Consider the following 16,168-nt stretch of genomic DNA (forward strand, 5'->3'; position numbering starts at 1 on the left):
TTTGTTTTAGTTTTTTCTTGTCTATTGAACTTCTGTCTAAAAAAAAAAAGTGTAGAAGGAACTGCCTTAACTCTGATGAACCAAAAGTTCCTAAGTAGTTTGCTTGATATGTATGGACTAAACCAGCAGTCTTGCTTTAGATGAAAAAATGTCACTTCAGTAAACCATGGAGAAGTTTTTCATAACTTTCCTATTTGTGTGCTCCAGCTACGCCACTGTGACTCGTATCCGTGAAATAGTCATGGGGAGTAGACAGAAACGCGTACAGGTAGTACTTACCGGGCTCCCAGTAAACTACTGCAGTTTGTTTACATTTTTAAGTAAGTGTTGATTCATGTGTGCTGCTGAGCCTTCACGTAATGACAGGGAGTGCAGGAGGAGACAGTGAACGTGTGTCCTGTAGCGTGGTCAGTAGCTTCGTGAAGTTAGAGGTGTTCATTATATAGTGCTGCTTGGTTGAACTTGCACTGCACGCTCCGCGCACAGGAGTCTCCTGTCTTTTGAGAGACTCTATTAGGGGAAAAAAAACAACAGAACAGGGACTGTTAAACACCTGTATTTTTATCCTAAACTTTTTATTGCTTATATGTTCTTACCTTCCATGATTTCCGATACTATGCCTTTGGGTTTTTCCAAACTATGAGTAAGTAGTGTTAAACAATGTTAGTGTTGTAAAATATGCTGCTAGCACTTAAGACTTTAAAGCTGCAGGGCACTTGCTCATAGCTGGGACACGATTCAGAAGGGTTGTAACCTTCTAGGTATGTTTGATCACTTTCTTTGAAGAGAACCACGTGACTTAAGAATAACCGTGCTGCGTTTATGTGGTGTCAGCTCGTGGTGCTGATCAGCAACGCTATACCCACTTACAGTCTGTCGGAGGTGTCTGAAGTGATTAGAAACACAGTACTGGCCACGCATTCTGGGGCAAGATTGTTTGATGGGGAATGTTCTGCAGAGGAGAGCGAGGTTGAGAGATGGGCAGGCTGAGAGGTGTGAGCAGCAGAGCAGGCTCCATAGACTTCACTTTGTGCCAATGTAAGTGTGTTTGTCTTGCATCTCCGATTGTAGCATAGTGATAAAAGTAAAATTTCTCTTTGAGGAAGAAAGGGCCTTCTGGGAAGGCAGTGTAACTTCATTGGAAACGTACCTCTATTGCTGTCTATGTCTACTGTAATGTCATACAGTATTGTAAAACCAAAATAACTTCTTTCCCAGCCTGTGGTTGTTTTCAGATTTGATTCTTCCTAACAGTGACTTGAACTTTGAGTTCTGGCTCACACAGTTAGAGAGAATGGATAGAAAGTGTGGCTTGGACAGATTTCTTTCTCAAGTCTGTCTTGCTTAGTGATCTGTAGGGTGCCTTCATGTGTATACAGCATAGCAAGGATTATATTGTAGATTTGATGTAGTTGAAAACTTGGCTATGACTTGAAAAGTTATAGGTATGTTGTTTTATCTCTTGGCAAAGTTCTTAATTTGACCCACAAGTTCCAGGAAGCATAGAAGCTTTCCCTCCTTCTCCTAACAAGCTAAAAATTAAGTAATGAATTAGAAACAGTTGAGGTTATGGCACTTACTTTTCTTGTTGCTCATCTTCTGTCTCGTGCCCTTTTATCTTTCACGGTTATCTGTTCAGATTTGCGTAGTTCAGTTAAACAGGAGTCTTGGTACAGGATCACAGAAGAGGGGCACAAAAGGAAATCTTACCTAACACCAAATTCTATGTGGGGCAATCCTGAGAAATTCCGGGTAAAGTCAAACAACTACAGAGTTGCACTTTCACCTGTTTTACACGCAGAGTAGCTCAGATCCCTTCTGTATTGACTTTGGGATTACACGGCCAACTGAAGTGGCAGTTTGGCATTTCAGTGAAGCTGGGGGAGGGCTGCCCTCAGTGTGTAGCAATAAAGGCAAATAAGGGCATCTTTTGTCACGGTATTCTTTCAAACTTTTTTGGCTGAATCTGTGAAGTTGATTTAGAAAGGGTTTTTCCTCATTTGCCGGTTAAGGAAGTTTGATTCCTTTTGGCTGTCTAGATTTAAGCTGCGTGATTGCATTGCTCCATCTGTTCAGTCATGACAATATACAGAGAGGTTATGCGATCTTAAGCTAAAATTAACATCTTGAGAAGCATAGGTTTAAAAATTTGAGAACTCGTACATTAAGAATTATGGCTCTTGTCAAAATGGAAGTGCTCCTGGGAATATCTATTAGAACAATTTGATTTTTAACATGGGATTCGTAGTATTTGTGTTGCATTTTCTGCCATATGTCAGTCTGGTACATTTACCTATTTGGTCAGTTCCTTTTGTACAGGGGTAGTAAATTCAGTGATTAAGTTTTCTGGGGTTTTGTTTTTAATTAAATGCTTGCCATATAATGTAAGTTTCTAGTTGTTGTAAAGCAACTAATAACCTTATTTCTGTTGATAAGCATTAGTTAGTTGGTGAGTCACAGTTATTTGCTTCTTAACAGACCCCTTGGGTAATTCAGATGTGATCAGTGCCACTTGAAATGATGAACTGCTAGATCCTGTTGTCAGCTGTTGAAATTAGGAATGTGAAATGTATCACTAGCAAGATAAGAGATGTAATTGCTAATTAGTGGTAGGACAGAGTGGATGTTTTGTACTGATATAAACTGATAATTAAGCAGGGTAAGAGGATTGGGGATAGCTTTGGCTGATCCATAGTCTTAGAGGGAATAAACCAAAAAAGCTGTAGATTAAATTTTAGAGTATAGAGACTGACTTAGCTTTCTCTTAATTTGGTAAAGATTCCACATCTGGTGTTGTGATGAAAAAAACTTAATTCTGAAAGTGCTACCTATACAAAATGGTCCTGCACCTCATGTCTTACAAATAGACAAACTTAACTGCTGGTGATCTGCTAGCATCAAGTTATGAGCTGTGGCAACAAGTAATTTTAAATGCATTACTCCTTCTACAGGATGAATACTCCATATTTCCTCAGACGTACTCCATAGACATCAATGGCTACATTCTTGTTTATTCAGTCACGTCAATAAAAAGGTAATAAAATCTGTTGTGTTTGTCTGGATCAGTTACTAACCAGATATATTGAGTTCAGCTCCTGCCTCTGCTCTATTTTCTTGACATGTGTCTAATTCATTGAATATCTCTCTCCCTTAGAAGTATAATGGAAATAAAAATTAATGGGTTTTCAGAAATTTCCCCTCAGATCCAAGTGTCACAGGCACTTTACAGACTAATATGCAAGGTACTGCGTAAGAAACAAGACAGTGCTGAACTACATTGGTTTGAGGTGTAAGTAAAAGTACATAGAATGATTTCGGGAATAAGTATAGAGTTCATTGCTCTAGCATCAGATATAAAGGTGGACTTGAGTGTGAACTGAAAGGGCACTGTTCTTTCATGTGAAGTACCGGATGAATCCCTAGATCGGTCCCGCAGCCTTGTAGCTCGTTAGAGTACTGAGATTTCTTTGACTTCTTAGCTTGGATTGTTCTGGTTAACCATCAGAAACTTTCATATAAGTAGCAAATATATCAATATATGACTCTTGGCCTATAGACTCACTCTTGCCATGCTGCAGTAAATATGATACTTGAAAAATTTCCCAGAGATCTGTTTTGTCCTCGTTGTTGGCTGCAGTCCATTCTGATGTGAGGCCAGAGTCCATCGTAGCTGGAGTCATTTACTTGCAAGAAACATCTCAGCCTTCGTAAGGTTTTATCATCTTCCATTATTTTGTCCCTTTCCTGTGGTTGTATTGCTTTGTGTAAATGCTGGTCATTCTTGAATAGATCTTAATTTTTTAGTGTTTTCTAGTATGGTATCTTTGTTACGGCAGCCAAAATAATCCTATGTTTTTAAAATTTTTGTTTGAGTAAAATGATTAAGACCGTAGTCCTTTCACTCTCTTCAACTTAGAGGTTCATGCTTCCCTTCCACATGCACGAAAGCTGATCAGCTTTTTATGAGTGCTGAAGCATTCCATGTCTTTTCTCTGAAGCAGACAAAACTGGTCATCTCAAATGCTCTCTAGCAGACAGTCATAAAATGCAAGTAAAACAACGTGCCTGTTGGTTCTTCTGTGCTTCTCAAAGAAAGGATACGGTCTGGTTATAAACTTCTGTTGCTTGCAAGGTCTTTAATGTTGAACAGGTTTTGGCAGTCCTTCATTCCTGGTTTTCATCTTCAGTTCCAAAGTAGTGAAGGGCAGGCAGATGTGGTCTGGAGGAGATACAACAGATGTTAGGCTTTTGTGTATGCCTAGGGATATTAAACTACCTAACTCCTTTTTTTAAATCAGAGCTTCATTGTTGGTGGTGAATAACTTCTGTGAAATAGGAGTTTGTATTCGCAGCCTTAAGTAGACAATCCTCCGCTCCTGAAGTGAAGAGAAAAATGTTCATTGATAAGTGGTACTGTGAGGACAAAAATGTCTTTCACTAAAATCAGCATAGATCCTTGGAGGCTTCTGCAGCTTGTGCTTTCCCTAGCTGGCAGCTGAAGGACATGCTCTTTTTCAGCTACTCCAGTTGTTGCCTCATGATGTCTTGAGCTTAGCAGCCCAGATAAAGAAATGAAAGTCTGTTTTCTGTGGTAGCATTCAGTCAGTTAAAGAAACTAAATTATGGTGAAAATACTAACAGAACAAGGTATCTTAAGACTGCAGGTAGATAGTATTTTCATCAGTATTTTAGTCTTGATCTGTTTATTTCCTTTTTTTTTTCCTTCCTTCAGATTTCAAAGTTTCAGTGATCTGATCTTGTTCAATTCCTTATGTTCTGTATCAAGACTGTGTTAGGCAATAGGAAAGATCTGCCACAGTACTCTGGTAGCTTAGATGACCTGCCCAGGCAATCCAATTACAGTCACTGTCTGTCTTGACTTCAAAGTGTGTATATTGATCTGAGTATTGATCCAGCAGGGGTGAGAGCTTTGACAGCAAGCTCAATAGAAATGCCCTTTTAAATTTATCATCTTCCCTGCTAACCTCCCGTGGGAAGTTTAAATGGGACTTGAGTAGAAGCTAACGCCCTACATTTTTCGTATTCCCAGGCTCTCCCCAGCAAGGTTACTGGAAGGCTTTTGCTCTACTTCAGCTTAATTAAATTCCAATTTTGTATCTTGCTAGGTTCCATGATTTTGTGTAACACGTTTATCTGACAGCTAGTAATATTTTTTGTTATATTTCACACATTGAGCTATTTGCTGTAACCTTATTTGCTTGACAGAACTGGAAAGGACGTCTTATGTTCTCCACATATCTCATTGTTTCACAACTTGATGTGATGATGCTCTTTGGATTGGTCAATACCTGTCTTAAAGTGTGTCCCTGCTCCTTCTAGCCTTATTAATCTGAAAAGCTTTCGAGAACGTTAAGTTGATTTGGTCAAGCCAATTTAATTCTTGACAATTCTTAGCAACTTGTTTCTGTGTCAGAATTGCGTTTGACTTTACATAGCAGTTCTCTTTTGGTTTCCGCCTTGATCTGTCAACAAAGATCAGTTGTTTATTTGTCGTATTTTTACTAAATCCGGAGCTCATGAGCTATCCTGCGCAAGCAGAGGTACACAGACTTGGGAAATAGAGAGCCCAAGTTGAACAAGAACACTTAGCAGCATTGTGGACTGGAACCTCAGGTGAGGACTCGCCAGGGTGCTGTTCTGTGGCATGGTGTTTTTCTGGCTATGCTGGAAACACACCTAATAGTGGAAGGGAAACAGGGATTGTACTGTGGTAGTGATTCAGTTACCCTGTGGCTAGTACGCTAGATCTTTCCTGTTGCTTCAGACTGAGAAACAGTTCTGTGGTCTGTAGCAGTATTTTTTTTGGTAGTATTTTTATTCTTTCAGTTTGCAGGATCACCTAGTTCTGCGTGTAGCAATGCCTCTCAACTTTGTCACAACCAAGCGCCATTTAACTCTTTATTTTTGAAATAATTATAAGAATGAAAGTGCAAGACAAGTTCTCAGGACCAGAATTTTGCTAATACTTTTTCAGCATAAGCTCTTTGTAACCTTAAAGTCCTTTCATTGATTCCACATTTTTATGTAATCTGTAGTATTGCACTTGAGTTACTAATAGTAAGCTGTGCCAGACTAAATCAGGCTTCTGTTTACAAGGAAGTAGTTTTCTTGGTAGGATATACTAAAACTATTAGCTTAATACGGAGAAGTATTGTGTTCTACTCAGTCTGGAAAATTATTGCTGAAGTCGGAGAAATTGACCTACGTGACAGAAAATCCTTCTTAAATATGGAAGCGTTTATTGTTCCAAAAGTGAGAAGTTTTAATGATTCAAATAGTTTGAATAGTGTTTTTAGGCACCAGTTCTTTGAGAGTTCTGAGTTGGAAGTGCATTTGAGTGCTGCTCTATTTTTAAGAGTTTCAATTCTAATTGAAATGCAGTGCAAGTCAAAACACTGCCTGTAACTAACAACCTTGGAAGTTGGAAAAGTTTCGATCACTTTTTTGTTGTCTAATTGTGCGTCTCGTCTGTGAGCCTGTGCCCCTCTCAAATCTGAATTGTGCACTTCATGTACCAACATTTTTCCATAATGTAATTAGAGGAGCATATCTGCTCTTCAACCCCATTTAAAGCTTGTTCTCAAAAGTGCTAAATGTCAAATGCAGAGGATTTCATTAGTGAGGTTTTTGGCTTCTTGATATTTCTCAGTACTTCTTCTTACCTCCCTTCATCCAAACCTCATGGACGTGGTAGGTGAACAGACAACAAGTATTTGAATAACCACTGTTTCGATACCGTCTTGCAGTTCAGTTTACTCACTTTCCATAGAAAACCAGAATTTTGGGTCTTTTTGCCTTTCACATAAATAAAACTAAAGAATTCTATATGAACTAAGCGTTCTTAAAAAATAGTGTGTTCTTTCAAGATGGAGTGTGCTTAACTAAATACTTTCTCTTTGAACCTGCTTTAATTTGACATGCTCATCCAGGATTGTCGGACTCTAGCAGTTAAATTTCTTACAGCAGATACAAACCAGATGAGAGGTGGGAGGGGCTTTCAGTGATTCTGTGTTAGATGCGTCGATCCTGGGTAATGTTATTTATTTCTGCAAGTATCATAACCGGGGAGGCTATAATGGTAGGCATAGGCTGGTCTTTGCTGCTTCTGGGACCATTTTGTCTGTTGTACACAAAGCGGTAAGACTTTCAGCATGTTTGTAGTTCTGCCACTATACATAGAGTAAGTTTTAAACACAGCAACCTACATATGCATTTAATTGCTTGTGTATTGGGTATTAAGGATAAACATTGGAGTGCATGTGTGACTTCATCCCTTTATTTTGCAGTTTTGAAGTGATAAAAGTTATCCATGGCAAGTTATTGGATATGGTGGGAAAAGTCCAGTAAGTAGTGACACTTTCATCTCATTTCATTGCAGGCATGTTACTAGTACTTTGTTCAGTATACTATAACTGTTCTGAAGTTCTGAACTTTCTTTCACAGAATACCCATTATGCTGGTTGGAAATAAAAAAGACCTGCATATGGAACGGTATGTGAACTCCAGTATGTGTGAAATGCAAGACAGCAGCCGGCATTCCTGTGGCTGCAATGCGCTAGTTTTGTTCTTGGCTTTCCATAACTAAAATCAAATTGTAGGTTAAAATAAGGCACTGGCAAAGGAATTGTGTCCAGAATGTGAACTAGGAGCCATGAACTTTTGTTGTAATGTTGACTTTTGCTATAAAGTTCCAGGGAAGGCCATTTAATGCTTCTGTCTTTTTCAAAACAAGTAACAGAAGTGTATTTCTTCCCCAACTGTAAAATACCAGATGACATTACAGGTTATGAAAGCAAAGCAGTACTTTGGGACAACTGCTCTTCTGGGTCACATAGCAGTTTTACCTGGCCCGGTAGTGTATTTGACAGCAGCCAAAAGCAAATGCTCCGGATCAGACTTCACAAAACATTCCTATTATATGCTTTTATGTACTTCAGTACTCTGAGAACTTTCCTGAAGTATCAAATTCCAATTCTTTTGCAAGTTATAAAGAAACATACTTTTTCTCTTTGGTCAGGGTGATCAGCTATGAAGAAGGGAAAGCTTTAGCAGAGTCCTGGAATGCAGCTTTCTTGGAATCTTCTGCTAAAGAAAATCAGGTAACGGATTTAAGATTCACTTTATTGGAATAGCAAAGTAATAGAATGACTCATAGTTTCACTTAATAAAGGAAGATAGAATATTTGCATGTACTCCCCAGATATTTTGTGTAGATGGTTGGAAACAAAATGGCTGTCTGCATTCAGGTTTATGTATACAAGTTTGTCCATGCAACTGTAAATGGAAGGTGGAAGTGAAGAACTGAAAGTTAAGCTTCACTGAACACAGCAGAACGCTTGGTGACAACCCAAAACTCGAATCCACACGGTGGGTGGACCAGGGTCTGTGATCCGTTGCAGTTACCTTAAATAAGAGGTCACTGCGGTGCAGAGGAGTGAGTTGGTATAAGGCGACAGACCTTGCGTTTTAAGGTGCTAGGCAAGGCTCGGTCTCTCTCTGGGGGGAATAATCATTTTGTGGGTTTGGGGGTAAGGGAGGCAAACAGAAAAATGTTAGAATGCAGCAGAGGCTGTCAGACAGTACTGTGATACAGCTGTTGGGAAGTTGCACAATCTGATGCAATATGACCTGCTCACATTTACACTTCTTGGTTTCCTATCACAGAAAGAAAGTGTTTAATTAAGTGTTAAATATCATCTTATTCCTGGTTGCTCTAACTTTCTTTAAGATGCCTCCTAAATATGTTCTGGTATTTGAATTTGTTCCTGTGGCTGTTAATAATACTTTCATTGATTTGACACTGTATGCATCCAAGCTACAAGAGCCTCCTAGTTTGGGCTTGAACTAACGGATAACTGCTGCAAATTGGGGGGAAGTGATTTTTTTTCCCTGTCCTCCCCACCCCCACAGGTCTCAACAGCATCAAAGCTTTTGCATTTTGAAAATACAGACATATGATAAGATCAAAAGGACATTGTCAGGCTACTTTTATACAAATGAGTCCTTATGCAGAAGAAACGCTTGTATTGTCTGATATTTAACCTAGCATATCGCATCCTTGGCCTTCCTGATAACATCAGCACAACCAAAAGGTCAATCCTATAGCTAGGACGGAGCCTGTTTAAGCAGCCTTTTTTTCCCCTCTCCCCTGTCCCCAAAAGCAAAACAAATAGCCTTTGTCTGATGTCTGTTGTCAACAGTTCTACAGGTTGCTTGAGTAAAGTTGGATTTTCCCTGGAAGAAAAACTTGGATTTTTTTTTTTCCCCCCCCTCCTGATATGGAACACTTGGAGTTAGTTTATCAGTACTTCTGTTTCTGGCTGGAACTTGAATTAACCTTGTCAAAATTGGGCATGATGAATGCATGAAATTTCTCAATATCTTCTCTGTACTGCTGGAGAGTTTCAAATGCATACCCAAGGAAACTAAATTGACAGTATAAAGAATAAACCAGTTAAAAGCATCTGATTTCCGCCCCCTCCTCCCCCCCCCCCCCCCCATTTTAAATGACTTAATATTTCTGGATTAGGCAAAGCTATTGCCTGTACTCTTTTTCTTTTGGCGTATGTTCACAATGTGTAACAGCGTAGCAATTCATATCTAGCAGAATATCCTACTGATAACTTTTCTGAAGTTTGTATTGTTCTTGCTTCAAGAAAACAAAAAGTTGGGTACGGTTATGCAGAAAAGCTACAAGCTTTATATAATGCCTGGCGTGTCTTGCATGTTAAATTGCTGCACTAACAAAGTCCCGTTGACTGCCATGTATTTGTGTCTGTTCCTTAGTCTCAGACTGTCTGTATTAAGTTATGTTGCCAGCTGAAATGTATATAGCAAACTTTGTAGCCTTCAGGGAAATCGGAATGGCGATTGTATGTCAGATATTCAAAATTCTGTACAGTCATGTACAAATCCTACAAAAGTTGTGTTCATTCTTGCTGTCAAAAGTGTTCTTACCAGGTCTTCGTTTTAGCAGGATCCTTCAGAACAGCAATTGCAGATCACTGTAAACTCTATCCCTCTGGATTTAGGTGCACGGTTGTTAGGAACAAGTGCTTCAACACAATTCCTCCATCATGCCTCTTACGGAATACACTTAGTAAATTTGGCTGCAGAAGTTTGGGAGATCATACGTCTTTTTGAGATGGGGCGCCCACAGCACATGACCACCTTTCAGGCTCTCTGTCATGCTTCCTTTGGAGGCTTGGGACCTCTAGAAGAAGGTGCGAAGGAGACCAAAACTGGGGCAGCTGCCTTAGTCTCCTCACAAATGGTTGTGGAGGAATGCTCACCTCTGAAGAGGTGGAAGATTGAGCTTTGAGAGCAAAGTGTGGAGTCTCCAGCTGTGAGGCACCAGGGTGAACAGGAGACACCAGGCATTGTAGCATCTCTTCCTGTGAGCTAGGCCAGGAGCACTTCTGAACTCATGCAGTTTTTTCCTTCCAAATCCTAATTTGACAGGATCAAAAGGGGAAGGGTTTATTTTGAACTTAGTAACAGGGCATGTTGTCATTTTCCTGGTGCTGGATGCTCACCTTGAGTAAGTCAACATTACTGGAAAAAGAAGTCTGGTACTTTTTGCTTGGACGTTCATCCAAATCATCACCTGTACTAGCTTGGTACAGCAAATGTAACTTGCCTATCAAGATCAAGCCTAAACTCCCTCCAAAACTGCTTCAGATTCTGTTTACTTTACAGAAAGCTAATTTGATGCTTAAAGGAAGGAGCTGGACTGAATTGGGAATTTAGAGCTGAAGAACTCGGCAGAGAGCTCAGACCTTCCTGACTGGGGGGCAGTCTGTTAATTCTTTCTCTCTCAAACCTACCCATCTGTATTTGGTGAACGTGCAACAAAAGTGTGACAGTTTCTAGTGTGCTGATCTGATCCGTGATGTTCTTCGTAGCAGCGAGGAGAGTAGGTCTCCTTGCAACAGGGGTTAGACAGAACTCAATCAGCTATGTGGTCTATCCTTTATAACAGCTCTCTTAGCAAGAAACTGCTGAAACCGGAGCAGATGTTCCCTCTAACAGGTTCTGATAGGAAAGACTCCTCTTCCCCCTACAAGGGGGTGAGAGAGCACTGACTCTTCTCCCTTCCTGCTTTGGCCAAAAAAATATCCTTTTTGGCACATCAGTGAGAGTCCTAGGAGTGTAGCCTTACTATGTTGGGCAACTAAAATAGTTTTATAAATTAACTTCAGCAAACTAGACCTATTCTGCCAGGAGTTATCAAAAGATACCTCATTCCAGAAATGGCATGACTGAATAGATGGAAAGTGAGAGAGGCAAAGATCAAAGCTGTGGTGACGATAAATGCTAGCAGCTGGCAAGAGTTCTCAAGGTCAGATATATTTGAGGCTATGTACGAGCTCCTCCAGACAAGGGTGAGCTGGTAAGACTTTTGGAGGAGCCTGCATATCAGCAATGTATCAGTCATCTAGGGAAATCCCTGGGCTTTGAGAAGGCAATTCCGAGACTTGCTGGAAAAGGCCTCTTTTAAATCACTGCTGGGCTATTATTGTCATATCTTCTCAAGCTGCTTAATTATTACCAGGTACATCGAAGTGCTTTGACTAACTTCAGGAACTTCAAGCCTTTCTTGTGGAATTCCCTACTTTGTTTCACCTAAGCCATATATAGTGCTTCATCTTAATCCCAGTACAACAAAGGGGTAACTGTTTGAAATACAACCAGAATCCAAATTGGTCTTAAACCCAGTTGAAGCTGGGAGCCAACTTTTACTGGAAGAATTGAGGGAGTAACCAGCAACCAAATTGCATTCATCAGATAAACTTGCTTTCGAAGGGGCAAGAAGTAGCAAAAAATCTGCTTCTCACTAAAACAGAGCTTCCTTAAAAAGCAATTGCTTGGGCATTGCTTCTTTTTCAAGAGTAACTTCATCTTCAAGCTCAGAAGATGCAGTGCTCAGTAAATGTTTCAGAGTGGTTTGGGATCTTACGCCCTTTCCAGGGGTCTGACGTGTTTGCTTGAGGAGAGTGTGTTTGGAGTGGCAACAGATGGAGGGAAAACCTCTCTTCCTTCACCTGACTATTGTTCAAGTTCCTCTGCCCGGTTCTGTGCCAAGATAAACCAGTAGCTTGAGCAGTTGAGAGTTTCTTCTGTGAAATAATAAACCAGTTGCATAGTTGGAAAATAGAGCATAGCAAAGGATGACTCCAGCTGCCGGCTGGATTTTGGGTGTTTGCACCTCCCGAGCTGTCTGTCCTGCTTACACCATGGGACACATCTGCAGAAGCAGTTGAGCCTCTGGTGTCTCTTGCACGGTGCTAAGCACGTGTTGCCCAGGCTGACATCGATTTTGTTTCCTCAGGGGAGAAAGGTAGAAGAAAGCCAGATGGCTTTCTGTAGGCTAGGTGTGACCCACATTCTGTAATTGGACCATATGGAGACAGATGCATAGAAAGTCTGGCTGCGTTCTTTATTCCTTGTCACAAAACACAGCTTCCTACGTTGTTTAAAAGCTCATTCTAAAACACTTCAGTGTATTTGGGCTGAATAACAAATTCCTAAGGGTTAAGTGTAGGACAGTGATTAAACCTTCTCAGTGAATACATATTTTCTGTGAAATGAATTAACAAACACTGTGAACTCCTACATCTTAGTGTTTGAAACAGCACGTCTTTAACAGAGAATGTACAGCTTCTTGCTTGACAGAATAAGTTGTGGAGGTTTTTTAATGGGTGCTTTGAAGCAGGGATATAAAGAACTTGTGCATTAAAATGAAACCATTGAAAATTTCAACTCTAAGGAAGCATTGGTGCAGTATACTTGTAAGTCAGTATATCACCAGGTTTGGATGAAGGGAAACTCTTCATTAGCGGCACCAGTTTGATAGCAACTGGAGCCCTGACCATGGTTCTCCTTGAGTCTGATTTGCCCAGGAAATGTGTTATGTCATTACTGGACTAATGAGCCACTTCTGTCAGAGGCAGTTGGGATTGCAGGGAAACTTCATTATATGGAGGAATAATCTATTTCCAGCTGATGAAGTATTTTAAATAGTTCCAGAGAGAGTACTGTGCACAAATGGTATAAATATGGGAAACTTTAAAATTCAGTCTTATCTCGTTAAGTTTGCTTTAAGATTGTTGTGGGGCTACTTCAGTCAATGGGATTAATTTGGAAGGGATCCAATTAAGAATTATACCTTGTGGAGGCAGAAAAACATCTGTCAGGTCAGAACACATAGTCATAAATCACAGGGTGCTCTTCAGCCTGCTGATTAAAAGCAACAAAAACCCCCTTTTTATTCTCTTTCATAACATGACTGCTTTTATATAATGAATATACTTTCCTTTTTAAGGAACATATGTATGCTTGGAATTCATGAAGCGGACGGCTAAAGGTTGGATAAACTTAAAATGGCATGTCTGAGATAATCAGGGGACCGTTTCCAAGTTGAAGATTCACATGCCGAAGTACTGATGATACGGTGAATCTTCAGCTTGAAAATCCTGTCGAGAAGAAAAGCACTTCAGAATTGTCCTTGCCTGTAGTATCGATTTATTCTTCCTAAATTACTTCTAGGCAATCTCAAATGCTGCATGTTGTAGTGTCTGCGTGTTCTGATGGAGGCTAGTGTGCAATTTTAAAACCCTTGACACTGAGTGAACCCTGAAAATACCAGATTAACAGTGTAAGGTATTTACTACAAGTAGCATTCATGATGTTGTCCCAGACACCTTACTCTCCCTGTCTTTCAGTATCCTTAAAAACAAGCGAACAAAACCCCACCAGAAACCTAACTACACCTAATCAAATCCTTCTGTAACATCTCCTGAATCACTCAAGTGGTCAGACATCCTTTCTTAGTGTTTCTGTTTCAGTTAAGCTTACTTTCTTGGGAAATTGTCTTTCCATCCCAAGATTTTTAACTTGTACTCACTAGCATGTGTGTGTCTGGGGCAATACCGCCCTTCTGAGCCCAGGCTTGCCGTTTCAGCGCCTGGAGCTTCGGTGGGGGAGAGCCTTTTTCACCAGACTGCTTTATGCTCAGCGTAGAGGGAGGAGAATCGGCGTAGACCAAGCGGAGTAGATAGCAGAACAAGCAGCTCCTACGCTGAGAGTACTTGCTGCCTTCCCACTGAAGGAGCGCAGGGATCCATAGCACCTATGTGGCTCGCAGTTCTGCAGAGGGACTCTCTAATCCTGTATGTTCCATACAGTAAGCTAGGATGTTTGTGTGAGCCTGACCACCGTGTTAGCAATGGCTATCCCATGGTTCAGGCTGTTTAAAATGTAAACCCCCTTTCTCTCAGAAGGACTTTATCAAAGGATATTGCTTGATATTAGACAGTGGCTACTTTGGCTCGTGTTTTCCTCTCGTGTTCTTGCACCATGGCTAATACTGGTCTTACCTGTAAGATGAGAAAATCAAGAATATTAAAGTAACCCTCGTAGCGGGCTGTGCAAAGTCAGTGTTTAGAGCCGAAAAATCTGCTGCCTTCTGTAATTACTTGGAATCTGAGAGATTACTTAGAGGAAATGAATCGGTTTATTCTCTGGAGCAGCACAGCACCAAAATCTTCAATGCTGTCAGTCACTCAGTGCAAGCTTGCTATTTAAAATAAAGCCAAATTACAGTTATTAGCTCTGTTGTGACTATGGCTCAGGTTAAACTTGCCCTCCCTGCAGTGACAGAAAATACTTGAGGATTGCTGTGGAGTAGGGGTTGCACTTTTCTTCCAAAAGGTTGTGTTCAAAACTGAAATTACCATATTTTCCCTCTTCGATTTTGGCGTAAGTGTTGGATATGCATTTATCTGCTGGTGTAGCCAGTAAAACCGGTAACTTTTTCAATTGTGGGGTGGGTTTGTTGGTTTGTTTTTTCAGTAGGCTGGCAGTTTCTCCTTCCCTACTAATGTTGTACTCTCTCTTTGCAGACTGCCGTTGATGTTTTTAAGAGGATAATTTTGGAGGCAGAAAAAATCGATGGGGCAGCTTCACAAGGGAAGTCTTCGTGCTCAGTAATGTAATTCCACGGCAAAACCTGAAAACACTGGGAATACATTCTACCTGAAGAAGCAAAACTGCCCATTATCTTCAAGGATAAACTATGCTTCTTTTTTTATTATTTTTTTTTCTTCTGTTAACCTGAAAGATAAAGAGTTGGTTTGGAGCCTTTCCCTTCAGATTATGTTAAACTCTGACTCCTGTGCAAATGGCTTCACTTCCATTTTCAAATTTTAAGCAATCATATTTTCAATTTATATATTGTATTTCTTAATATTATGACCAAGAATTTTACTGGCATTAATTTTTCAGTGTAGTTTGTTGGTTAGAATAATCATCAAAATGAGGCATATTGTTACACTACTATTAACTAGGCTTGGATATCAGTGTTTCTTTGTGTTAAATGTATACTTGTAAATAAAATAGCTGCAAACCTTAAATGCTCTGTTTAAAATTTTTTGGTTGATTAATCCATATCACTTTTTTGTGAAAAATGTTCACCTGCTGACCTTAAGAGGAGGCATGAGACCCTTGGAGCCTGTGGATTGTTTGGCCCTTGCTTGGGAAACTGTTGGCGAGCGATCCCAAGTTTTTTTTTTTGTTTGGGGTTTGTTTTTTGTGTGTGGTTTTTTGTTTTGTTTTTTTTTGCCACTAGAACTCCAGGCTGGCCAAGCAGCTCGGCTGTGCTTTGTGCCCGTTCACGGGAAGGAGACACAAGTGACACCTCTGATTTGGAAGGGAAATCTTGGGTTTTCAGTCAGACAACCTGTATTTTTCCTCCGTAACTGCTAAGATTCGTGGAATAAAGGGTGCGCAGATCTCTCCCAAGGAAGGGGCCAGCATACGCCTGCGCTACAGACTGTTCACGTGGACTTGTAACTAGGAACGCTGTCAGGATGGAGTGGATTTATCCAGGTCACAAGCATTGACTTGCTAAAAAAAAAAAAAAAAAAGTCATGTAAAATAAATTACATGTCCTAGACAAATCGATATGGGTTGTTTATCCTGAATTTCTGTACTTTCGCATGTGAATAGCACTGGTAGAGGTGAGTTGTGTCCTGGCACCTGGCTGTTCACAGCGTCAGGGTCCCGGCGCAGCGCTGGGCAGCTTCCCCCAGCCAGTGGTAAGCTTGTGCGTGGCTTTTGGACTAGAGGCTTAACAAGTGTTAATCTC

The 16,168-nt window shown here is 40.4% G+C and overlaps 1 protein-coding gene across 2 annotated transcripts in view; it reads left to right on the top strand.

Moving 5' to 3' along the window:
* The window catches only part of RHEB (Ras homolog, mTORC1 binding), a 42,702-nt gene extending 27,268 nt beyond the window's left edge, over positions 1 to 15,434 (top strand). The window contains exons 4-8 of one of the 2 annotated variants that reach the window (XM_075746701.1): positions 2,952 to 3,034; positions 7,308 to 7,364; positions 7,465 to 7,512; positions 8,039 to 8,120; positions 14,925 to 15,434. In XM_075746701.1, coding sequence (XP_075602816.1) covers positions 2,952 to 3,034; positions 7,308 to 7,364; positions 7,465 to 7,512; positions 8,039 to 8,120; positions 14,925 to 15,017 — 363 coding nt within the window. In that variant the 3' untranslated portion in view covers positions 15,018 to 15,434. The remainder of the gene's footprint in view (positions 1 to 2,951; positions 3,035 to 7,307; positions 7,365 to 7,464; positions 7,513 to 8,038; positions 8,121 to 14,924) is intronic. The other variant, XM_075746702.1, reaches the window with a different exon arrangement.
* Positions 15,435 to 16,168: the final 734 nt, after the last annotated feature.

This window comes from Balearica regulorum, chromosome 2, assembly GCF_011004875.1.
Source record: "Balearica regulorum gibbericeps isolate bBalReg1 chromosome 2, bBalReg1.pri, whole genome shotgun sequence".
NCBI classification, from domain to species: Eukaryota; Metazoa; Chordata; class Aves; order Gruiformes; family Gruidae; genus Balearica; species Balearica regulorum.